General features: G+C 44.0%; 2 protein-coding genes and 1 long non-coding RNA gene across 5 annotated transcripts in view; all 3 read left to right on the top strand.

Moving 5' to 3' along the window:
- The first annotated feature begins 3,150 nt into the window (after positions 1-3,150).
- ZNF76 (zinc finger protein 76) lies at positions 3,151-16,890 on the top strand. Of its 2 annotated transcripts, XM_079980886.1 has the most exons (14): positions 3,151-3,297; positions 4,956-5,091; positions 5,667-5,747; positions 7,303-7,380; positions 8,269-8,471; positions 8,766-8,882; positions 9,307-9,382; positions 9,658-9,783; positions 10,482-10,661; positions 11,361-11,591; positions 11,966-12,081; positions 12,723-12,878; positions 12,965-13,078; positions 15,815-16,890. In XM_079980886.1, the coding sequence occupies exons 2-14, from the start codon at positions 4,980-4,982 to the stop codon at positions 15,917-15,919; spliced, it is 1,695 nt and encodes a 564-aa protein (XP_079837012.1). In that variant the 5' UTR covers positions 3,151-3,297; positions 4,956-4,979; the 3' UTR covers positions 15,920-16,890. The 2 variants fall into 2 exon arrangements, with proteins under 2 accessions (XP_079837012.1, XP_079837013.1); XM_079980887.1 differs by lacking the exon at positions 10,482-10,661.
- LOC307218572 lies at positions 5,744-6,648 on the top strand. Its single transcript, XR_013840009.1, has 2 exons — positions 5,744-5,883; positions 6,269-6,648. It is a non-coding gene; the product is annotated as an uncharacterized lncRNA (long non-coding RNA).
- Positions 16,891-18,797: 1,907 nt separating the features above from the next.
- Positions 18,798-25,006, top strand: part of DEF6 (DEF6 guanine nucleotide exchange factor) — a 51,018-nt gene continuing 44,809 nt past the window's right edge. The window contains exon 1 of one of the 2 annotated variants that reach the window (XM_079980881.1): positions 18,798-18,974. In XM_079980881.1, the coding sequence (XP_079837007.1) occupies positions 18,879-18,974 (96 nt within the window). In that variant the 5' untranslated portion in view covers positions 18,798-18,878. Of the gene's footprint in view, positions 18,975-19,733; positions 19,847-25,006 lie in introns of those variants that run through there. The other variant, XM_079980883.1, reaches the window with a different exon arrangement.

The following is a 25,006-nucleotide window of genomic DNA, read 5'->3' as shown; positions in this document are numbered from 1 at the left end:
GGTATTTTCTCAACCTTAAAAAGGTAAAGGACTCCTGACAGTTGAGTCCAGTCGTGAACGACTCTGGGGTTGTAGTGCTCATCTCACTTTACTGGCCAAGGGAACCTTAGTTTGCTTTAAAACTTGGGCTAATAGCAAAGAGGACCATACCCAGAATGGATCCTGTTAGGATAGGAGCTTAGAATTACTGTTGCTTGCACATCGTTGTTGCTGTCCTTGCATGTAGTGCTGATCCTGCTAGTATACTTTGATTAGTGGCAGGCAGTCCACAGACACAGCTGATGTCTGGCTTTTTGATGGGCAGCATATATACACACCAATCATCCACAAAAGCACTACTACAATCTTTGGAGAAATGAAACATTTGCCAGTATTTTTAGCAACTAATGGTCCCTATCACTAAAAGAATAAAAGGGTGAAACTAGATGTTATGGAGAAGGGATTCTTCAACTTTCTATTCCCAATGTTCACCTGAGACAGCTGAAAATGCCTGAGGCTCGCTTGCCACAAAATGGTGTAGGGGCAAAGCCAGTCAAAAATTGGAGGCAGTGTCTGGCAAGTCAGCTGGAAATTACAGACATCGCTTTCTTCTTTCTTCTTTGTCAGGTCAAAGGAGTTGCATAGGTAAGATGACCTCAGGAGGCTCTAGCTCAGGCTTCCTCAAATTCAGCCCTCCAGATGTTTTTGAGACTACAATTCCCATCATCCCTGACCACTGGTCCTGCTAGATAGGGATCATGGGAGTTGTAGGCCAAAAACAGCTGGAGGGCCGAGTTTGAGGAAGTCTGCTCTAGCTGAAGAAGCCTTTTTCTTTTGTATTTTTCCCTTCCCACCCCCACGTGCCTCTCAAAGAATTTTTGCCCATCTTCTTAATTTCTTTTCCCATTTCCCAACATCCTGTGCCTTGCACTGGCACAAGCAGGTCAAGGGAGTTGTAGCCCTATCCTGCAATGTTCCGCAGCAGCTGGCATTTAGAGGAATCCCACCAGTGATCCTGGATGTACCATATAGCCATCATGACTAGTAGCCTTCAAGAAAAATAAATAAAATAAAAGGTCTGGGGAAACAATAGGGCTGTGTGTGGAAGAGAAAGATGGTTTTTCTAATGCTTGACACATGGTTCATTTAAAGGGCTGGCGAAGAGCTCCACCACTTTAATCAGAGCTGTCTCCAGGATTTGGGGGGCGGGGGCTGTTGATTCTGGTACCCTCAAGAGAGCACTCCCTAACTTGAAAAGGTGGAACATGCTGATAATTCTTTTAAGCTGTGCCTGATCTTTTTGAATACTCTGTGTGCAGTGAAATGGTAGCACTGTTAAGACCATGAGTAGGCAAACTAAGGCCCAATCGCCTTATCAATCTGGCCATTGGACGGTCCTGGAATCAGTGTTTTTACATGAGCAGAATGTGTCCTTTTATTTTAAATGCATCTCTAGGTTATTTGTGGGGCATAGGAATTTGTTCATTTTTTCCCTTCAGAATATAGTCCGCCCCCCGCCCCAGGTTTTAGGGACAGTGGACTGGCCCCCTGCTGAAAAAGTTTGCTGACCCCTGGTTAAGACACAACAAGTGGTTTGTAGTGAGGTTTAGAGTGAGAAAAGCGCTTCTTTCAGTAGAATAAATGAGTCCTAAAAGGTACACAAAACAGTACATGCATGGAAAGGGAGGGGAGTAGAGCCACTTGTCACCAGTGGCACTTATCTCATGAGTGCCCATGGCACTTAGAATTGTAGTTTGAAAGGACCCCAAAGGGTAATAATAATAATAATAATAATAATTATTATTATTATTATTTATACCCCGCCCATCTGGCTGGGCCTCCCCAGCCACTCTGGGCGGCTTCCATAGAAACCAAAAATACAGTAAAATATCACACATTAAAAACTTCCCTGAACAGGGCTGCCTTAAGATGTCTTCTGAATGTCAAGTAGTTGTTTATCGCTTTGACATCTGCTGGAAGGGCGTTCCACAGGGCGGGCGCCACTACCAAGAAGGCCCTCTGCCTGGTTCCCTGTAGCTTTGCTTCTCGCAATGAGGGAACCGCCAGAAGGCCCTCGGCGCTGGACCTCAGCGTCCGGGCAGAACGATGGGGGTGGAGACGCTCCTTCAGGTATACTGGGCCGAGGCCGTTTAGGGCTTTAAAGGTCAACACCAGCACTTTGAATTGTGCTCGGAAACGTACTGGGAGCCAATGTAGGTCTTTCAAGACCGGTGTTATGTGGTCTCGGCGGCCGCCCCCAGTCACCAGTCCAGCTGCCGCATTCTGGATTAGTTGTAGTTTCCGAGTCACCTTCAAAGGTAGCCCCACGTAGAGTGCATTGCAGTAGTCCAAGCGGGAGATAACCAGAGCATGCACCACTCTGGCGAGACAGTCCGCAGGCAGGTAGGGTCTCAGCCTATGTACCAGATGGAGCTGGTAAACAGCTGCCCTGGACACACAGGGTTGATAATCTAGTCCAACCCCCTGCAGTGCAGGAATCTCAGCTCAAGCTTGACTGATTATAGTCCACCATTCAGCTCTCTCAAAAAATAAATGTCATTTGGGAAGGAAAATCGAATTTTTCCAACAAAAATACAGTACTTTGTGGCTTGAAGAAGATTTCTTTGCAACACAATCACTATCTTAAAACTAAGCCCAGGGCTGAGCGCTGAGGTGGTCAAACTTCCTGACCGCACCAAATAATTCAGGGTGGTAAAAACAAGAAAGGAATTATGAGCTGATCCAGCGGCATCTTCACCAAATCAGGTGAATGGGCATTAAAATGTGAAATGGCAAATGCCTCTTCAATAATTTCTTCTTTAATACCACTTCCCACCATATGATGTGAACTAATCGAAAATAAAATCACAAGAGCAAATTTCCGGTGTGATGTCCGCTGTGCGATTCTTGCCGTTTGCGTTCTACCAAGACACAGGAACTCGATCTGTGGTTTTCGCCACGTGGCCAGCAGAGGGAGCCGCTCACCCATGACTTCGCTTCCTTTCGAGGCATACAGTACTTTGTTTTGGTCGCACCTGCAAAGGTGGGTATATAAATAGAAGGAAGGGCAGATGCTTCGCCGGGATATCTGCGCATGCCGAAGAATCCGGGGCATGCGCACTAGCAAGCACCGTGGGGTCTTTGCTTTCCTTTTCCGGGATTTGGAAGCGACCTTGGCGGGGCCCCGGAACCTGGATCACAAAAAGGACGAGCAGGTTGGGGAAGCTGGATAGAGCTTCGTCATACAGGTTGCAGGGCAGGTGGCTGCGGGCGAGGCCTGGTGCATGGCGGTCAGGCGGCGGACTCGGCCCTCCACAGGTCGGTGCCGGCAGGGAGGCGGGGATGAGATGGGGAGATGCTCATGTGGGGGGTGGATTTCCATCTGCTCCGCCGATACGCTGCACCCTGGGAGAGAAAGAGGGGGCGCCCCCCGGGTCCCCTCCAGCAGCAGAGCCCCCATTGCCTCCTCCTCCGTCCCAGAGCCCTACTTTTTTGCACGACTTACCCCTCAGATTCCTGCCCATCTCTTCTTTTTTCCCCCTCTTCCCGGACGCCTTGCAACAGCTGCTTGGCAGGCAGAAATTCGAGTGGAGATCTCCCCGACTGTGTGGGGAAGCTGTACCTGTTGGGTTTCTGCCTGCCTAAATCAGAGGAGCTCTTTCTCCATGGAGGGGACTATAGATGGCGTTCGGGACCCCTTTCCAACTCTACCATTCTGTGGGGAAAGGTGGCTGGCTCCCTTTTCTGCGAGGGCTCTTGCGTGCAAGCAGAGATGAAGTGACCTGATCATTTCCCATCAAGCGTGCTGCCTGCTGGTAAAATGTATGGCCAGGAAAAGAAAAGAGAAAAGTGACCACAGATGGTTTTCTGTGGAATATCTCCCAGCTCCTTTCCCCATTGGTAAAATCTCTCCGAGTTCAGCATCCCTCACCTACGTGGAGCCCCAGTTATATCTCTTCAATCCAAATGCTAACACTTCAACCGTGATTTAGGTTTGGTTGCTGAACCCTCATCTATAACCCTTGGTCTGTTAATGTACAATACCATTTGTACCACAAGAGCCCTGCTAGTAAAATTTTAGAGAATACATTGGTCAACAGAATTCACCAAATCAGTTCTGTCATTTCCCTCTTTCCTAAAGCTTTTCACAAAAAAAGTAAAGCTTCCTTTCAAGTTCTGTTGGTCCTATTGTATGTTTAAGCAAAAAATATGGAATGATGCCCTTCAGGAGGCTACTTAGCAAATGCCAATTATTTTCCTGGCAACAGGAAAGGGGAGAGGAACACAAATGTATAAAGAGCAAAAAAAAAAAAAAAAAAAAAAAAAAGGAATGTCCCAGGTTCATTCAATATATGGCATCACCATATAGGCCTGGGAAAGACCTCAGCCCCTGAAACCCATGGAGAACCACTGGCAGTCAATTTAGAAAATCCAGAGCGAGATGGTCAGACTCTATAAGGCAGCTTTTTGTGTCCCAAATTATGGAACAGTAACAGAAAGGAGACTACTTGCAATGCTAGCCCGAGTTTCTTCCAGTTGTATGACTAAAGTTTCACCACAGAAGGGGGGGGGTAGTTGAAATGGCTTAACTGACCAGATTCTGTTTGCAGACTGCCAGTTCATCACTCCAGACTGAAATTGGTCCTATGCAGTTATTGTCTTTCATGGGTCTAATGGTGTAGTTGTGCCAGTTTATGGACCAAGAGATTTTGACAAGTCAATAAAGCTGCAGTCTCATGTTTACAACATTGGCCAGCCAGATATCTTTGGGGAAAACTACAAGTAGGACATGAAGCCAACAGTACTCCCCTGTTATTTGACCCGTATCAGAGGTAGGCTGTATCTGAACATGGAGATTTATCATGATGAATAGCCTTTGGTAGACTTACAAATCCTGTCCAAAGAATTCTACTCGGATTACTTTTTATATAAATGTGAAGAAGAAGTTTATATATAACTTGCTGTTTATGTTTTAGTTCTAACATGGAGAACCATCTTATATGTGGAATACATGTCTAAGGAGCCACCACCAGAGCGCAATGGAGACCTTTGGCTTACAGGCAACGACCCTTTCTGATGGAACAACAGCCTACGTTCAGCAAGATGCTAATGGTGAGTAACTTTGGTGCTGTAGTGGCTGCCTTCTTGTGGTTGGTGAGATTGGGACTGATCCAACCATATGATTAATGTTCAAAGCACTACACATGCATTAAGATCTTTGGACATATACACTAGGTTAAAATATTTTGTTGGACAAAATTATAGTGGACAAATTGTTCATGTTTTTCAATTTAAATAAAGATAAATAAAGTAATGTTTGGGTTTTTCTATATTTACTGACATGCCAATTCTTGTACCCAAATATCTTATAATGTAGGTAGATATTGGCCATGGTTGCAGTTTTATATATACATACCTGGGCATAAGTCTCATATAACTCGTTAAGACTTATTTCTGAGACAATATACTTAGATTGCACTGTGAGGCTGCAGATCAATTCATGTTGCTTTTGAAATTATCTTGCTTTTGAGTAAACGTGCAAAGACTGAGCTTCCGAAAAGCACTTTGATTTGTAATTATTTTCCTTGATGAGAGATTGTCAGGTGAGCCTGGGTGAACATGTTGAATCTTGTTAACCTGGAGGGCTTTTTCAATGCTATAACAAATTCTCTTGTCATCTGTTTCAGGAGAGAAGTTAATTGAAGGGCAAGTGATTGAACTTGAAGATGGATCCACAGCTTTTGTCCAACAAGTAACATTGCAGAAAGGTTAGGAGTAATATATGTATACCTATTTCAGAAATTTGGGGAGCTTTCACTGCTTTTTTCTGTTTGCAGTTTTCTCTGTGAGTTGAACCTCTTGTGAAATTTGCACCAAGCAGTAGTGCACTTCTCACAGTTAAAGGTAAAGGTAAAGGTACCCCTGCCCGTATGGGCCAGTCTTGACAGACTCTGGGGTTGTGCGCCCATCTCACTTAAGAGGCCAGGGGCCAGCGCTGTCCGGAGACACTTCTGGGTCACGTGGCCAGCGTGACATCGCTGCTCTGGCCAGAGCCAGAGCCAGAGCCGCACATGGAAACGCCGTTTACCTTCCCGCTGGTAAGCGGTCCCTATTTATCTACTTGCACCCGGAGGTGCTTTCGAACTGCTAGGTTGGCAGGCGCTGGGACCGAGCAGCGGGAGCGCACCCCGCCGCAGGGATTCGAACCGCCGACCTTTCGATCGGCAAGCCCTAGGCGCTGAGGCTTTAACCCACAGCGCCACCTGCGTCCCAGTTCTCACAGTTAGAGATGCATATTTCAGGTAGAAACTGTAAATCAGTAGTAGGCACACACTCATGTAGAGCAGATAAAATGTGCTGGATTTCAACAGGGCTGCTAATGAGTAAATTTGCCTAAGGGCATCTGTTTTGGACCTGCTTGACACTAATCTTCCACAAGAATAATATTTTGTGTGTAAGCTGCTGTAGCATTGCTGTGCAATCCTGTTCATGGTTACTTAGAACTGAGATTCATTGAGTTCAGTGGGCTAACTCCTATTTTGGTGTGCCTTGAGTTGCAATCCTATTCATACTGTCATGGGGGTACATACCATTCTTTCCACGAGAAAACATGCATAGAATTGAGCTGTTAGTTTGATTGAATATACATCACAACTTAAATACTCCAAATTTCTTATCTGAGACCCATGTTACACATCATGAGGTAGACAGGCTGTAGATTTCAGCTTGTAGAAATCTGGACTGTACTAATTCTGGTTGGAAGCTGTGTGTCGTTTTCCTTTAATGCTCAGAAGGCAGGAGGCTTCTGAATGCCAGTTGCTGGAAATTGAAGGAGCGAGTGGTCTTGTTCTCACATCCTGCTTGTAGGCTTCCCATAGACACCTGGTTGGCCACTATGATAACATAATGCTGGATTAGATGAGCCATTGACCTGATCCAACAATCTATTCTTACACCTCCATGTAAAAACAGATACCTTGCATGTAGTCATGTTGTAAAGAAGGGAGAAAGGTTCCTCTCCCTGGTGTCATCATTCATCACATGGAAGAAGCTTTGCAGTGGAAGGAGCACTGAATACTAGCTGTGATAATAGGCTGCATTGCTGCCTTTTTATGCATACTTTTTTTCCACTCGTGTCATTGAACTGACATGGACTGGCTTCTCTTCAAGGATTATAGAGCAAGGGCCCTGTAGGCCTTTGAGCAAACCATGGCTAGAATTCTTGAGTTGTTCTTGTAAAGTCAGCTTTCTTTACTTTCTGTTGCATAACAACCTTACGATGGATGGGGTTTATTTTGATGTATGTTCTGATTTGTTCTGTAGAGTCCATCACATTTGAAGATGGTCAGCCAGTAGCGTTGGAAGACGGCACTATGGCTTTTATACATCATGCTCCCCAAGGTAACGATCAGTCTTTGAACCTTCCTTTCCACATACTAGGTTAAATAATTCATACACAGTGGGTAGTATTCAATGATAACGAGTCGCTTGATTAAAGGTAATAAATATTACTAACTTCTGTGACTTAGAATATTTATTGTTACCTCACCCTGAGTTAAGTCAAAACAATTCAGGTTAGTGATGAAGAGAGAGAGGGCTCTGAAGGAAAATCTTAGGGGGGGAATCAGATGTTGCAGACAGATGGTGTGGCTCTTTGCATCACTGCCAAACCTTGAGTTGGAGAACAGAAAGAGTCAGCAAGCTTAAGAGCTCTCTCCTCCCCTCTCTCAGGATCAATCCTGATTTGGAGAGATAATTGAAGATTACCCTTGACTGGTTTGGATATCATGGCAAATGGTGGTTTAAGGAAACTAGGTAACTTTCTGTTAAGAGTTGGAAGGGCAAGTGCTTGAGCATATCATTCACTCTTGATGCTTCACAGTATGGTTTGGTAACAGGGAATGTGTTCTGTTTCACTATCTTATCAAATCCTTTCCCTATAACCATACAAAATCGTCCTATCCAGATTGACAAATAACTACCAAGCAAGTAGATTGTTCCTTATTGCTCTGCAAACAATTCAAGGATGTGTGGAAATCATTTTGTGGTGATTGTATAATGATTCCCTGCAGCTTTTGACTGTGGAATGTATTTCATGTTGCAATTTTCAGCCATAAATAGAGTTGGATTCTATTGGTGTTTGCAATGATTGAATTTTGAACTGCCGTGAAGATTTTGCCATTGATGCTTTTAACTCTTCATCTTTTTGCCAGCTCTAAATGATCAAGAGGTAGATAAGTAGCAATTAGAGCTGACATGTGCTCCTACAGTGTTTGTGGTCCCCTCCAGAGGGTTATGACCCCAACACCTTAGAAGCAATCCAGCTGGAAGATGGATCCACAGCTTTCATTCATCGCCCTGTCTCCCTGTCAGTGGGCAGCACCACACTGACAGTGCAAGCAGATGTGGCACTGGAGGAATTGGCTGCAGGAGAGAAAGATGATTCCTTTGAACTTGATTCCATTACTGCCCTCAAGGACTATGCCAGTAAGGTGAGGATATTATTCTGCTTCTGTGGAAGATTCAAATCATCCTGCTTTGTGATTCTGCAAACAGAATGAAATACCAAGTTTCTAGAATGATATAAAAGTATTAAATGTATTTATTTGAAGCATTTATATTTTGCCTCTCCATCAGTATTGGCCCCCAATATCTGGCACTCATGGCATCAATTCTCCTAGTCTGGTGACATGACTCCACTTTTAGAGTATGTGTGTTCGTAGCAGATGGAATGGTGATTTGCAGGACTTGTTCAAGCTTAACTACTTCTTTATGTTGCTTGGCAGGGCTTCCACGAGGAGGAAGTGGAGAGCAATGGGAAGGAACCAAAGGTTCCTGATAAAGTTTACCGCTGTGGTTACAGTGGTTGTAGCCGCCTCTTTACCACATCTCATCATTTGAAGGTAAGTCATCGTCGTAAGCTCACAATGTTGCCTTTTAGAGGACTAAAAGCTCTGCTGTACCTATAATGGGAAACCATTGATGCTGTGGAAGAGACAGTAATTCACCAGTGCAAGCTTTTAAAAAAAATTCTTTTGGAATAGTTTTTAAGAGGCTGGATCTGATGCAGTGATGTCAGAGAGAGCCTGGGTACAAACCTCTTCTCAGCCTCTATATTTTAAATTTTAATCCGTTTTAGTATTTTCACTTTTTGTACATTTTAAGGTAATGCTGTATTTCCCCCCTGTTTTTCTTGTTTCACCTTTTTGTAAACAGCTTAGGTTTTTTCAGTCAAGTGGTGTATACATTTTATGAAATAATTAAAGATAAATATTCCAAATTGGAATTGCCCCATTCAGTTCACCTGAGCCTTCGCTGTCTTCACAGGTGCATGAGCGGGTTCATACAGGTGATCGTCCATACAGATGTGACTTCTCAAGCTGTGGGAAAACCTTTACTACAGGTAATGTGTGTCAAGAACAAAAGATGATCTTGTTCAAGTGGAGTTATGCAGGTCTGAGAAGGAAGATCCAAATGTAGCAAGCTGAGGACTATTGAGCCTAAATGGATAACGAAATTGAACTAAGTACAAGGTATAATTCCCGTGACTCAAGCTACTTAGCTTACACGAAACTTCTAAAAATCAGTGTGCTGCATTTTGGCTAGTCTCTTGGAGTTGCTGTGCTGCTTGTGCCATCTTGCCACACTGCTATCCTTGCATAACCTTTTCCCTAGCAGGTTATAGCCTGAAGAGTCATGTGAGAACCCACACGGGTGAGAAGCCATACAAATGTCCAGAAGATTTATGCACCAAAGCCTTCAAGACTTCTGGAGATCTGCAAAAACATATCCGGACGCATACTGGTATGTCCCAAAGTGTTTATTATTTTATTTTGGGGCTATTCCAGAGCAGAAATCTAAACCGGGGGAGGGAGGTGAGACAAACCCAAATACTCTAGAAAGAGGCAAAAGGGCTACTAATATTTTTTTTGTCCAGATTCTGTACCAAATAATTCCATAATTTTAATCTAGAATAAATTGTGTAGACTTATATAAGTGTATTTCTATGTATAATTTTTAGTATGGGATTTGCAGGCACCATTTATCAGCTCATTTCCCATGCTCAGCACTTTCCAAGTATAACAGTTAGCTGATTGGCATACACTTTTCTTTTCTTTTTTTTGCCCACATGGTTTGATTTCAAACTGTGTGGGCAAAAATAGGTCACTGAATGTCATGTGACCTGAAGTGACTGATACCCACCTGCCAAACCTGTCCCTCGGGTGTGTGTGGATCCAGCTCCCCACCCCTGATCTAGAATGAGGCACTGATCAGGTTGTAGCTGCCTAAGGGAAAATGATGGAGGGCCTTTCAAGCTGTCATGCTCATACTAGCTTCACATACGGCAGTTGGCTCTTTGACACTATAATGAAGATGGAAGACCTCTGCCCAGCCTGGCAAGGTAGCATTTTCACAATTACAGGCAAGAGGGGCAAGCGTGTCTTAAAATGTCAGTGCTATCACAGGCTTGCTAAGGATGCCTTCTCTCTCTTCCCCTGAAGGTGAGAGGCCTTTCAGGTGCCCTTTTGAGGGCTGTGGCCGCTCATTCACCACCTCAAATATACGGAAGGTCCACATCCGGACACACACTGGTGAGCGACCATATATGTGCCCAGAGCACAACTGTGGGAGAGGGTTCACTAGTGCCACCAACTTCAAAAACCACATGAGAATCCATACAGGTAATATTTGTGTGTGTGTGTGTGTATCTTAATTTTCATATTTCATTAACGGGAAACACCATACAGGCAATCCTCAGCATGGTATACTTTCACAATCTGTGGGGATGGTGTCACTTGGTTGAACTTTATTATGTGTAACACACCATCCCAGTGACACATTACTGCATTGGGGGGATCAACATGGAAACTATAGTGTGCTTGCTTGCTTGAACCAGTTGTCATCTGTAAGATGGCCAGTTAAAAGAAAATGTGTATTGAACTACTAAAAACAAGTAGAGTGAGATTTGAAGCCCCCTTCCCAATTGCTTAAAGTACTCTTGCAGTGTAATCCTATACCTTTTTGAAAGTAAACCCCACTACAGTGGTATCTCGGGTTACATACGCTTCAGGTTACAGACTCCGCTAACGCAGAAATAGTGCTTCAGGTTAAGAACTTTGCTTCAGGATAAGAACAGAAATCGTGGTCTGGCGACGCGGCAGCAGCAGGAGGCCCCATTAGCTAAAGTGGTGCTTCAGGTTAAGAACAGTTTCAGGTTAAGAACAGACCTCAGGAACAAATTAAGTACTTAACCCGAGGTACTACTGTATATTCAATGGCGCTTATTACCTAGCAAGTGTATTTTGGGATTGCAGCCTTTGCTTTATGCCACAAAGTGAGAGATACCCATTCCTTTATATTTCCTTCTTCTTATTTCCCAGGGGAGAAGCCATATGCATGCCTGGTGCCAGGCTGTGGGAAGCGCTTCACTGAATATTCTAGCCTTTACAAACACCATGTGGTTCACACACACTGCAAGCCATACACCTGCAACACCTGCAGCAAAACTTACCGCCAGACCTCTACGTTGGCTATGCACAAGCGCACTGCGCATGGAGAGCTGGAAGCTACAGAAGAGAGTGAACAGGCCCTCTATGAGCAGCAGATGAGAAGTGAGTAGGCACTAGAGTTTTGTGGGAAGCTTCATACCTTGAGCCTATATATTCTTGTCATTTCCTGGCTTATTGCCATGCTTCCTTATGCTTCCTTATGCTTCCTAGTCCTTAAATGAGGCTTCGTCAACCTCAGCCCTCCACATGTTTTGAGACTACAATTCCCATCATCCCTGACCACTGGTCCTGCTAGCTAGGGATCATGGGAATTGTAGGCCAAAAACATCTGGAGGGCCAAGGTTGAGGAAGCATGCCTTAAATGCTCCCTTCTGTTGTTCCTGCCTTACCTTCAGAGAACTTTTTCAAGGCCGTTTCAATGCACTCTGCTGCTCAAGTAGAGCACTCTGCTGAATCTCCTTTCCTTGTTCTTCCAGTTTCTACGTTTGATATGCCTTCACTGAAACACCAGTGTATTGTTTCTGTGAAGGTGGAACAGGAGGATTGCAGGGCTGTGCCAGTGACTCTCGTATCTCAAGATGGAGCAGAGCAGGTATGGAGTCTGCAGAACTTGAAACTAAATCCACAGAGGTAACAACTCTCCGGTTTTGTTACCTAGGACAGGTCAGATAATCTTTACCCTGAAAATGCCCTGATCCTAAACATTGGCTATAGTACATCTACATGCAACATCTACTTAAATCATGTTAGCCCCATCCATGGTACTTAGTTGGACAAGGGTTCTAATCACACCAGTTTGGGTAAATGAACATTGCAGAGCAGGGTTTTATTTATCTGTTTGTTTCATAAAATACATACACCATACACTTGATTGTTAAATAAATCCCTCAAAATGGTGAATATCACAGAGCCAGGGATAGCCCTACATTGGACAAAAGATTCCTGCATTGCAAGGGGTTGAGTAGATACCCCTCATGGTCCCTTTCAGCACTACAATTCTATTACTCTATTACCATATATTCCTATTAGTGGTGATGTAGTCCAATTTTTCACCATTTGCGTATGCAAGGAACGTTCTGATTTCAGGTGAAAAACATGCCTGTGTGAATGAGCTTTTTGTCACTTGACTACTTCTATTCCCCATGCTCCCAGCCCATGAATTGGCTTGAATCTTTTCTTTTTAATCTGCAGCCTGCAATTTGGCCTGACTGCATTTTCACCTGCTCTTTGCAGGTCCGTCTGTCTCCTGAAGACTTGCAAGTACTAGGCTGTGATATCACCATGCTAACACAGAGTGGCACAGCAGTATCAGTACCCCAGGAAGATATTTCAGCAAATGGTACAAATGTCCTGACTATGATTGGCGCCGATGGGACTGAAATACATCCGGTACTCATTTCTTCTAAAACCTTTGACATAGTCTGGGAAAGTGTTTTTTTTAAATATAATGGTTGTGCTGATGTGATACTTTTCAGGTTACACTAGTCACTTCTGGGACAAAGGCATCCGAGGATTTGCCCACAGCATCCATCCATCACCAGGAGCTGACAGTGCTAGCAACAGCAAAGGACACTTATATTGCAGTTCAGGTACTTGGTATACACATCTTGCTTAGAGTTTGCAGGCACAGGTGTTTTTGTCACGTTGGAAGAGAGCCTCTTGTTCCCCTCCCCAAGGATGCATACAGGTGATGAGTCTGACCTCATACTGCCTTACCACTATGCAGCAGAAGCCACATTTTTAGGGCATTGATTGACACAGAGACCAGCCAATCATGAAACTAACTCCTCCTCCTTGGCAGCCCTTGTTTCAGTTACACAGAGCAGGTTTTTAAGTGTAGAAATAATTGAGCACCATACAAATATTTGAGCAGAGAACAATGCAGGCACTTGAAAAGCTAATCAAACGGGACAGCCAGACTGAAGCATCAGGTGAAGGAGCAACTATTAAAATTCAGTTTGAAACCAGGTACTTGTGTTCTTTGAGGAGTGAAGTGGGAGAGCAGACTCTTTTTTTTTTTTTTACGTGGTAACTTCCATCTGGGTTTCAGACTTCTTTGTTCCCCATCAATTACGATAAGGAGAAATTGCCTTTGTTGTGAATTTTTGTAGAATGTTTAGGGATTTCAAAGACCACAGAAAGTACTGTATTCTTTTCATCTTGTGATTTTAGGATTTACAAAGAACACATTAATTGTCATACAGAGCAATATTACTGTATTGGTCTGAATATAGGTTACACTTTCCCCCAAAATCTGGCTTGTATAAAACCTGAGTGCAGCCTATAATCACACTCTTACAGGTAAGGAACCTGTGACTTCAGAGATCTCATTTTGGGGCTGTGATCTCTTTAAGGGACAGCTTATATTCAGAACAGTACCATAAGTAACTGTCCCTTGTAAGAAGTCAGTCCATTGAGTTAAATGGGGTTTCCTCCCAGGTAACTCTGTATAGCAGCGGTAGGGGCCCTCTGGCCCTGCACCAGGCTTGGTCCACCAGGGGGTCCAATTGGGCCTGTGATTTTCCCCCAAATCATGCCTATCAGCTTATGTAGGACAGGCTTTAATTCTTCATTGGCTAAGCACCCAATTTCCAGCAGGGAACAGGATTGTGCAGCGGGATTGCTTATCATTTGAAAAGCATTAAAGTCCTTTGCCTTCTACTTTAAGTGAGCTGGAGAGGGGGCATCTTAAAGCTGAAAAGGGCTCTTTGAAGCAGTATCCCCATCTCCATTAAACAATTTAAAAAACATAGGGAGGCTGCTTCAAAGAGTGCTTTGACAAAACTTTAAGAGGCTCAGTGCACAGGGGCTGTCTTAAAACTGCAAAGTACTATTCAAAGCAGCTCCCCAAAACCACATTTTAAACATGACTTTCAATAGAAAAGGAAGTGGGGGCTGCTTTGGACAGGTTTTGCAAAGGCTTTAAGATAGTCCCTTGTGGTCTTGTTGGAGCCTCTAGGGGCATCAGGGGTTTGAAGGGGGAGCGTGGGGAGATTTGCAAAGTTACAAAAGGGATTTTGATAGGTGGAGGCCTCCAACCTCTCCCAGTTGTGATGCCATAATGACGAGCGGGTAAAATTTGGCCAATGAGGTGGATCCTGATCAGGCTGTGACCTGCAGAGCCAAAAAAGATTCCTCAACCCTGATGTATGGGATAGATGAAGTCAAAGACTATATTGTATGTTCACAGCTGCCTGATTTCCTTTTGTGCCCTTTTTACATTGCTACCTATTTTCTTTTCCCACCATGCAATCACTTCATTTCCACATAACTTCCTATGCTGTTTCTTCACTTCCCCGTTGAGCTACTTCTGCTTCTGCATATCTACTTCCAAATAATGTGCAGTGGTACCTCAAGTTACAAATGCCTCAGGTTACAAACGCTTAAGGGTACAAACTCCGCTAACCTGGAAGTGTTACCTCGAGTTGAGAACTTTGCCCCAGGATGAGAACGGAAATCGTGTGCTGGCAGCGCAGCAGCAAGAGGCCCTATTAGCGAAAGCACACCTCTAGTTAAGAACAGTTTCAGGTTAAGAACAGAATTAAGTTACGAATTAAGTTCGTAACTAGAGGTACCATTGTATGTTTATAGTGTCTTAAAATAATTTGTGTGTGAAAGAAAGCCAGCAGTGGTTAACTTTGCATCCAATGTTTACTTTGAAAAGTTACGTGTCTTTAATATTATCTTTCTCTCTGCCAAATTGCACTTAGATGCTTGCTTTGTCTTGGGAGCCAGTTCGTAGGCCAGAGTTTAGCAAGTGGACAGTCCATAACCAAATCCATCTCCTTGGATAATGCTGGTTGGGTCTTCAGTTGCCAGAGACAAAGGGTGTCCAAAAGTGGAGTTAATGATGTCTGTGACAATATGGAGCAGCATCCAGTGAACTTGTTCCACCGGTGCACCATAACCAACCAGTCTGCAGGCAGGGCTGTTTGTGAATGCGTCCTTAGTGCTAATCTCATATTACTATTATCACTTTTCATCCATGTACCTGACCATCACTTGTGTGTCTCCTAACCAAATACATATTTTTCTGCCATTTGTGTTCATTTATTTCACTTGGAAACACCAGGCAACTCCATGCTGTCATTAGGCAGCTTCAGGCAATTGATTTGGGGTGTCATGAAATGTTAGCAGATTATTGATTATTCTGATTTTTTATTATATATTTTTACTGCCAGGGAAGAAAAGAAGTACTTGTGAGATTTTCTGCCTCAGGCCTCAAAATTATTTGACCTTAGGTATTAGTCACCATGACTTGGAGCAGTGGGTGGTGGAGATGGGACCACAAACTTGAGAGTGATGCCGTCTTTTTCTCTTTCCAGGTAAAAGAGCAGCAGAGCTCAGATGATGCCATTAGTGTGTCAACCTCAGCAATTCAACAGGATTCTGCAACTCTTAAGGTATCCACATCAAACAGTGGGTGCTGAGACCTCACATGGAGCTGGAGCAACTGAAGCTGGATGGATCACTGGAGTCTTCAGAACCTCCAACTCAAAAGCCAAGTGATGAGTGCTTATCCTCCTGGACCTGAAGAGAGCCCTTACTATTTGCTGCCATCTGTCCGGCATGAATGAGCTGATAACTGAGAAGCACAGATGGTGAAGTTACATGAACTATTGGATGCGACTTGGTTTAGAAATATTCCTCCTATAAGTGCTACAACATGTTTTATGGCCTCTTTAAGAAAGCCTTCCCTTAACTTTCTGAGGTGGCATACGCACTATCATTCTGGACCTTTCTAATTTCTGCTGAATGTTATTGGAGGAAGCACTTGTATTTCATTCCTTGGAGGGCTAGAACAGGCTTCATAAGATTATGGGACTTGCAGTGGCGTAGCGTGGGTTGTCAGCACCCGGGGCAAGGCAAGTAATTTGCACCCCCTAACCCGTGGATTTGCGCCCCCTAACCCGTGGATTTGCGCCCCCTAACCCTTACCCCCAGATGTTGCGCCCGGTGCGGCCGGCCCCCCCTGCAGCCCCCACGCTACGCCACTGGGGACTTGCATGGCTGGGGAGTTATCTCTTCGAAGTTTTTAGCATTAAATGTGTTTTTAGCCATAGAAAGTTCAGGAAAAGGAATTACGGGTAGATGGGTGCTCTCTACTTTTCCTTACCTCAGATACATGGGAGCAGAAAGTGTTGGCACAGGAGCGGTCACACACTCTCTGAGAAGAACTGAAATGCACAGTACCGGAGAAGGACAAATATTAATGTGATGGCTGTGCTGTATGCATTTCCTCCCAATTATCGTGGTTGCTTCCCAGTCTCAGAAAGTGAAATAGACTGAAGCAGATGTGCAAAGGAGAAGAAACAACTTTGTATTACATTTTATTTGCCTCTTTCACTCTCTGAAATAACAGAAGACGCTAAATGTGTATTTAATAAAATTTTGGACTTGATGTTTTTGATTTTCTCAGCAGTTGCCTGGACTTCCTTATTAAGGAATTGAGACGTGAAGCAGAATGTGCCTACCTCCCTGGTCATACTTCACTACAATAAGCTGTAGAAATGTGTGATCAAGTTAAGCAGCCAACAGAGATCCCTACCGATGTTACCATACAGGGTTTTAATCCTGTTGGGTCCCCCTGAATGAGTGACAAGTCAAACAGTGAGGCTGATCTATTGTTTGAACTGCCTGTGGTTGTGTAGGGGATACTGAGTTCCTCCATCTAAATTGGCATTCTGTTGTTGTAGCATCAGGGAGAAAGTCATCTGTATCACAACAGCCTTAGCCATGACATGTGAACATTGCTCTGAATGGGCAATATGGTGCTTCTTTGTTTTTTATATGTTCATTTTGCATATAGCTCATGCAATTGTATTCTTTTACTCATTTTACGAAGCTGTGTTGGTATGAATATAAGAGACACACCCAGCTCAAATAGTACTGCACTGTTCTGTTGCAGTTACAACATGTGCAGTGCTTTCTTTTCAAGCCTCCCTAGACCATAATTGTTTGTTCTTAGAGCACTGCCAGGTGTTCAGGCCTCTTTTTTTATCTTTGTATGTTCTTCTGGCATTTAAGTTCTCAGACTAAAACTCAGACCAGGTTCATAAACCTGGAACACAAGTTGACCAAAGAGCAAGCAGTATTCTGTACTCCAATATTGACACATCCTTTAGATAAAGAACTTTTAAAACTAGTAATCCCATCAACTTTGGGGGGCCCAACTCCCTCAAATATTTTATTGGGGTGTGTGTGAAGGGACCGCAGCCCCTAGGAGTCGGCTCTTATGCTACCTACTATATACCATGAAGGGACGCAGGTGGCGCTGTGGGTTAAAGCCTCAGCGCCTAGGACTTGCCGATCGAAAGGTCGGCGGTTCAAATCCCTGCGGCGGGGTGTGCTCCCGCTGCTCGGTCCCAGCGCCTGCCAACCTAGCAGTTCGAAAGCACCTCCGGGTGCAAGTAGATAAATAGGGACCGCTTACCAGCGGGAAGGTAAACGGCGTTTCCGTGTGCGGCTCTGGCTCGCCAGAGCAGCGATGTCACGCTGGCCACGTGACCCGGAAGTGTCTCCGGACAGCGCTGGCCCCTGGCCTCTTAAGTGAGATGGGCGCACAACCCCAGAGTCTGTCAAGACTGGCCCGTACGGGCAGGGGTACCTTTACCTTTTATATACCATGAAAGCACATTCTTTCCCTCAAAGAATTCTGGGCACTGTAGTTTGTTAAGGGCTGCTGGGAATTCCCTGAGGGTGAACTACGGTCCCTAGAATTCTTTGAGGGAAATAGTGCTTTGAATGTGCTTTAAGGGTATATATAGTGTGTAACATAGCCTGAGTTTAACTTTCCCTTCAGGAAATTAAGAGCTGGAGCATCCTTATCTGATGGCCTCTGCTTGAAGACCTCCTACTGCATATTGTAAACTGCCTTGAGTATGCTGAGGGGCAGGCAAGAGTAAAACAATTTTTTACAACAAAATTTTGCCAAGTAGAAAGAGGCCCAGTTCCCCCAACAGGTGGCATTAACCTTGAGAATAATACATTTACGTAGCCCCATGAAATGAGTAACCGGGCAGGAGATTGCAGCCTTGAGGAAAGAGAACGGGTAGAAAAGGAGCGACATGCCAAATCTGAATGTTGTTGGACTCGAATACAAATTGGACTCCCACTAGTGTTTAAAGACGGGCGAGCTTCCTGTCTTAAAAAAAAGATTTGTATTCATTGTTCTTTGCTCAATTACACTGAACAACGAAAAGGGGGAAGGAAAAAGAGCGAGGTGGCGGCGCGCAAGCTCCCCAGAGCGTCGAGGCGACAGGAGGCGCTGCGGATTCAGGGCGCCCTCGCTGCCGCCTGCGCGGCGCAAAAGCGGCGCGTTTCCTGAGCGGCCCGAGGGAGGATCCTCCTCGCCGAGCCAGCAGACTCTGTCCGCGGGGCGCTCGAGCCATGGAGTTGCGAGCCGAGCTTCTAAAGTCCATCTGGTACGCCTTCACCGCCTTGGACGCGGAGAAAAGCGGCAAAGTGTCCAAATCTCAGCTGAAAGTAAGTGGAAGCGGGTCGAGGGAGAGAGAAAAGGCGGCGGAGGCGGAGGCGGCTGCCTTCTCCCTCAGAGCCCGCGGCGGGCTTGGGGCGCGCACTCCGCCTGTCCCCAGCAGGGCTGCCGGCGCTTTGGGTGCCGGAGGGCAACTTGGGGAGCGAAAAGAAAAGAAACCCCCCTCACAGCTGTGGTTGCGACTTAGGGTTGTGGGATTGCTCGTGAAGGCGGGGGGATATCTAAGGAGTTGTGTTCTTCTCTTTTTTAAACAAGGGGAAGGAATAAACATTATGCACTTAAATGTTCTGGTCTTTAAAATATGCCTTCCCCCTTTCTCTGCACTGGGGTGTGTAAGCATGTGCGTGTTAGAAATAGACATTTGCCTTCTTCCTGTTGAATTTCCTCTGCCCTTTTCCGAGGCAGCTGGTTGCAAATGCAGCGTTCCTCCCCACGCTCTCTACCGATCTCATAGCTGGCTGCTTTTAAAATGGAGCAAAGGTTGTGCAGAATGTGGGTTCTGCCCCCCGTTTACAAAAAGCGTTTCTTTCTCTCTCTTCTCCTTCGCAGTAATCTTGTTGGGTGGGCATGACAGATCTTCTGCTGAGTAGACAAGACTCGCTTTCTTTAAAGGGGCAAAATGAAGAAGAGCAAAACTCCTTCCTTGTAAAATCCTTGTAAACTTTGAAATAGCAACAAAGGCGGTGCTTTGAATTACAATGTGGACGCTGGGCTTTTGCTTAATCACAGTTTTCGGAGCGGGGGAGATGGCAGATGAGATGCAAATGCATGCAAGCCCAGCCAAAGTAGGGCAGAAAAGATCTGAGGAACGCTTGATGCAAATAGTGGCGACACCTTGTGAAATCAACACAAGCCGATGAGCGTAAGTGATAAAGGTTAAGGCTGGCTTCCTGCACTGCTCTTACATAAAGTGGCGGCTGAACCAGTGGGGAAACTGTTTTGCCCCCTCTGGACCACCATCCTTAGCCCTTGAGCCGTGCCAAATGAATGCAAATGCTGGGCAGCTGCCCGGCATCCTCAACTGTTTGCAGAGAACTCCCACGTTGCTGTTGCTGCTGCTCTGTTTTTTTATTGCATCCTAGAGTTTACCCAGCAATGCCAGTGTCTCAGATGTGTTTTTGCTCCTGCAAATAGGCTGTGTAATAATAACTTTCCAATGAAGGTTTGTTATAGCCTTACACTTAAGTCCCTTCGCGGATTTTTGCACCTTACCCCAAAGTTCATCATGATTGGCCACGGTTTACCCAGGACAGGACACTTGGAACCAGCCTGGGGGGAAATTCTTTCTTTTTTTTTAACGTGTTTCTAGCAGCCTCAGACTAAGCCTTAGATTTAACTGCGCAGCTGTACATGACTTTTGAGAAAGTATTTGCTTGTTTGCTTTTTAAAAAAGCAAAAGCGTCTAGTATGAAAAGGAGCACTGATGAGGGCCTCTCTGTGTTTATTTGCACACGCTGGCCTTGCAAGGCGGGAAGGGTGAAGAGCAAAACAAACAGCAGCATTGAGCCATTGCAAGAATTACATCACTGCCATTTCTTCATGGAATCTTGCTGAGAGCAAAAAGGGGTTGTGTGCTTGTGTTAGCAACTTCCACTCCTTGGTTTAAATGCTGCAAAAGCACAGTATATTTATAAGCAAAAGCATTTTTTGTGGTTACTTTTTACACATCATAATTACATTGCTACAGTTTATGACAGGCAGGGCCAAACTTGGCCCTCCAGATGTTTTGGGGCTACAATTCCAACCATCCCTGACCACTGGTCCTGTTAGCTAGGGATGATGGGAGTTGTGGTCCCAAAACATCTGGAGGGCCAAGTTTGGCCATGCCTGGTTTATGAGCACAGGTAAAGCAGTCACTTGGGGTGTGTGCTTAGGCAGTGGAATCTGTGCCTTTTGGTATACATCCGTAATACAGCAAAATATTTAATTGTTTGTAATGATCAGTGGGCTGGAAAATTTTATTCAGCTATACTTTTTCCATTGAAAACGTTTAATTTTTAGAAATGCAGTGTTTTGTAAATGTAATTACTACCATAATGGATATAATACCAGTCAAATTGGATAGCTGGAATGGATATAATCCCAGTCAAATCAAGAATTGAAGTTGTTATTAACTCCTTTCAAGTGACTATCCATAGAAAGCAGATACTTTTATGCACATTGTTTTTCAGGCATACTAAAATTAATGTTTATGTCTTCTGCTACCTCTGTTTATAAATTTAATAAATAAATAATAATTAAAATAATAATGTATCCTCTCCCTCTTTTGCCTCCTCTATTATTATCATTATTATTACTTTCCCTTCTCCAGCAGGTCCCGAAGTGGATTACCACAGTCTAAAATTCAGAATTTAAAACAGTTAAAACAGATCACAATCACAGAAATAGAGTGGATCCTTTTAAACCACACTAACAGTACCATTCTGTTCTTTTTTACCTAGAATTAAGTGCTACCCTATTCAATGGATCTTGTTCCCCAGTAAGTGTATTTAGATCTCCCCCACCCTTATAGTTCAATTACATTTGGCTATATGCAGCACATAACAGTAACATGACGTACATTTTAAAATTTCATTTATTAAATCTAAGTCAAATGTTTAATCAGATCTCAGTTAATTTAGGGTGGTGTTGAAAATATTTCCAGGAAATATTTTTCTGGAAAATCACTATTGATGAAAACCAATGAGTATGTAGAGCCAGTTTCGTGGCCAAGAAACATAGGTGTGCCTGAGGGATTATTACATGTGGTCTGAAACACACATGTGGTCTGAAGTCCCTGTTCGAAGGATATTGTAGAGTAGGAAAGAACCTCAAAGTATATCTAGTAACTAGGTCAACCCCCCAACACAGGAAATCCACTGCAACAGCATCCCTAGTTGTTGGCTACATAGCCTTTGCTTAAAAACCCTTAGAGCTTATGTGCTGTACATCAGGGGGTTTTAAACAATGGTCCATGGATCCCTAGGAAGTCCATGGATGAGCTTCGGGGGGTCTGTGAACTGGGTACATAAAAATATTCAGTTTTTAATTTCCTTCCTGCTACATTGAAAAAATTCTTTTTGGAAAAAATATGGGGTGGGGTTCCAGAGCTTTCACCAGATTTTCAAAGGGATCCAATGACCCCAGAAAGTTTAAGAACCATTTCTTTGTACATAATTAGGCAGTGTTGTTAACTATTTATAGAATTGCTTTACACATGTGCCAGTGTTGGTGCTTTAACTACGGTACTTTTATGTGAGTGTGGTGCTCATTTTGTGTGAGTAAAGTCACTGAAATTAAGGACCTTTTGGAGCATTTTAATACAGATGATAATGTAAAATAGGTACTGTGAGTAACCAAATAACACCGTATACTTAACCAGCAGGACTCAGTTGCCTCTCATCTTACTAATTCCTTTACCTTTAGAGTAGTTTCTTCAACAATGGAAGAAAAAAATGAGTGTGCATTCTGTGTGGCGCTCCCCTTTTGCCTGGTTTGAAAACTCCCAACTGATACAGAATGTAGCAGCCAGACTACTGCTGGGGGCACCTGGCTGACAAAATGTGACACCGTTGTTAAAATGTCTGCACGGGCTGGCCATTTATTTTATTTATTTCATAAAATCTATATACTGCTTGGTGGTAGAAAACTTCAAAGCAGTTTATAAAAACAATAAAACCACAAGATTATTATTAAAAGCAATAAAAACAATAAAAAATAAAACTCAATAAATTATAAACACATCAGCATTCAAAATATCTGGTAGGGATATTTACTACCAAGCCAGATTCAAGATACTGATATTCATTTACAAAGCCTTGAACAAATTAGGTTCAGGGACTGCCTGAACCCTTATATCTCTGAAACAGTTGAAGATCTGTGATTTCAAATTTTTATGCGGCTTTTACTGTGCCTACAGAATTGTGGTAAATTGATATATATTGGCCAGTGGTCAGATTATGGAAGCTGTGGTCCAGTAACGTCTAGAAGGCAACTGCTGCAATAGGTGATAGTTTTCTTAGCATGGGGATACAGTGAGTGCCACTCATTTGTTCACCTGCTATGCAGCTGTTAAAAGTGCAGGAGCCCTGCTGAAGAGGAAAGTGGTAATTCGAAGTATCTGATAACGTAAATAGGCTCCTTTTTGTGGTGCTTCCCCGCCCCCCATTTATGGTTGTGCTGTGCCTCACAGATATGTTTCCTGTGGGTATGCAGAAATGATGGTTCCAGTGTCAGCAATAAGATTTTTCTTCCTGTTTAGTTGCACACAGCTCTCGCTTCTTTAGAAATCTACGTGGTTAGGATTATGCATCTGTGAAACCTGGTGATTTCAGAGCTGGTGCTCATAGGTAAAATATTTTTTGAGTTGACTGGAGACCTTAGAAATCCACATGGAGTAAATTTGAACTTGGTGGCTATAATGAACCCCTGATTCCTGTAAGATTGTTTGCTACAGCGCTGCATTTGAGTATGCTGTACTTCCATGGTTAAAGCAATGCTCACAACTTGGTGATAAATGCTGCTGAGCTTACAAAGTACTTATGGCCGTGAGTTGAGATTATGGCTACTACTCTGAGACTGCTGTCCTAAGCATGCTTACTATGGAATAAGACCTGTTGAACTCGATAGAGATTACTTTTGAGTAAACATGCTTAAGATAGTGCCATTAAAAAAATGATTCTTTAAAAAAAAATTCTATTACAAAACCAAACTCAGGTTTGCACACAACTGAACAAATCCATGATTGATAATTTCATGGCTATAGTTATAGCTTATTTGCTGGAATGTTCAGTGGTGGTGTATCTCTGAGGTCTGCCTTAGACCAGGGGGGTGGCTAACCTGTGTCACTTGAGATGGTGTTGGACTACAGCTCCCATGAGCCTCAGCTAGTACGGCTAGTGGTCACAGATGATGGGAGTTGTAGTCTAATAACTCTTGGAGGGCAACAAATTAGCCACATTGGACTATATTCTAAGAACAAACAGGAGATGACTACTTCCATCATTCTCTAAAACAGCGGTTCTCAACCTGTGGGTCCCCAAATCTGCTCTAAAAGATGCTTTATGATGTGTCGGATTGTTTGTCCAGCTAGGCCAGTGTTGTCTACTTTTGACTGGCAATGTCCCTCTAAGGGTTCAGGAAGAGGCCTTTCTCATCACTTACTATGTGATAAGAAAACTGGAAGTACCAGGCATTCAAACAGAGTACCTTCTGCATGGAAATAGTATGTTCTGCTTATGGTCTCTTCTGTGATAAAACCGAAAGTGTACCTCTTGACTTGTCAATGGATTTAACCTGTTTTCAAAGCCAATCATCAGGTGAGGGACCTACAGTGGCTATGTTTGAACATAGCAATAAGCCAGATTTTCTAATTTACCTTAGTTTACTGTGATTGAGCAGTGTGCTAGTGCACCCTGCCTGGTTGTTTTTGCTTTGCTCTTAGTCTGGAAGAGCAAAATAAGCAAACTAGAAAACCATAGCTGTCAACTTACAGATTTGAAAATAAGGGACCAGCAGCCAAAATAAGGGACCTGCAGCCTCACCTGTTCCAGGCACTCCAGTCTTCCTGTCCTCCTGCAGTCTGGTCAAACTCATGCTGGTAGCTTTGAGAACACTGTCCAACCAACTTTGTAACCAGAGGTTCAACTGAATAGAATCTGAATCACATGCACCACAAGGCCTATGCAGCTTCAGCTTAAGATGGCTCCCCGGCCTGGCTTTGCACTGCAAAGTTTGCAGCAGCACATGCAACAAAATGGCGTCCAGCATTCAAACCCCCCCTCAGCTTGCATTAACTAGCCACACAAGGCATGCAAGCTCCACCCCCCAGTCGTTCTTAGACTTCTTATTGGGTGAGCAACACAGCCAAGCAACACAGTTGGAGCCTCCCTCCTCCCTGGCCGGCAGGGAGGGAGGGAGAGGAGCTGCTTCCTTTGAAATTTAAGGGACATCATTTAAGGGACATTTAAGGGACATCCATCAATAAGGGACAGCAGCGAGACATGGTGCTGGAATAAGGGACTGTCCCTTCAAATAAGGGACA

The sequence above is a fragment of the Podarcis cretensis genome (assembly GCF_951804945.1).
Source record: "Podarcis cretensis genome assembly, chromosome: 6".
Classification (NCBI taxonomy): Eukaryota; Metazoa; Chordata; class Lepidosauria; order Squamata; family Lacertidae; genus Podarcis; species Podarcis cretensis.
Note: the sequence above shows the minus strand (reverse complement) of the source record. Positions and strands in the feature narration are given on the sequence as shown.

What these genes read in the sequence shown, in the direction of transcription:
- ZNF76 (XM_079980886.1), top strand. Translation starts at nt 4,980, where the DNA reads ATGTGGAATACATGTCTAAGGAGCCACCACCAGAGCGCAATGGAGACC. An exon ending in TATACATCATGCTCCCCAAG is followed by an intron (nt 7,381 to 8,268) that starts GTAACGATCAGT and finishes GGTCCCCTCCAG; the next exon opens with AGGGTTATGACCCCAACACC. An exon ending in TCAAGGACTATGCCAGTAAG is followed by an intron (nt 8,472 to 8,765) that starts GTGAGGATATTA and finishes GTTGCTTGGCAG; the next exon opens with GGCTTCCACGAGGAGGAAGT.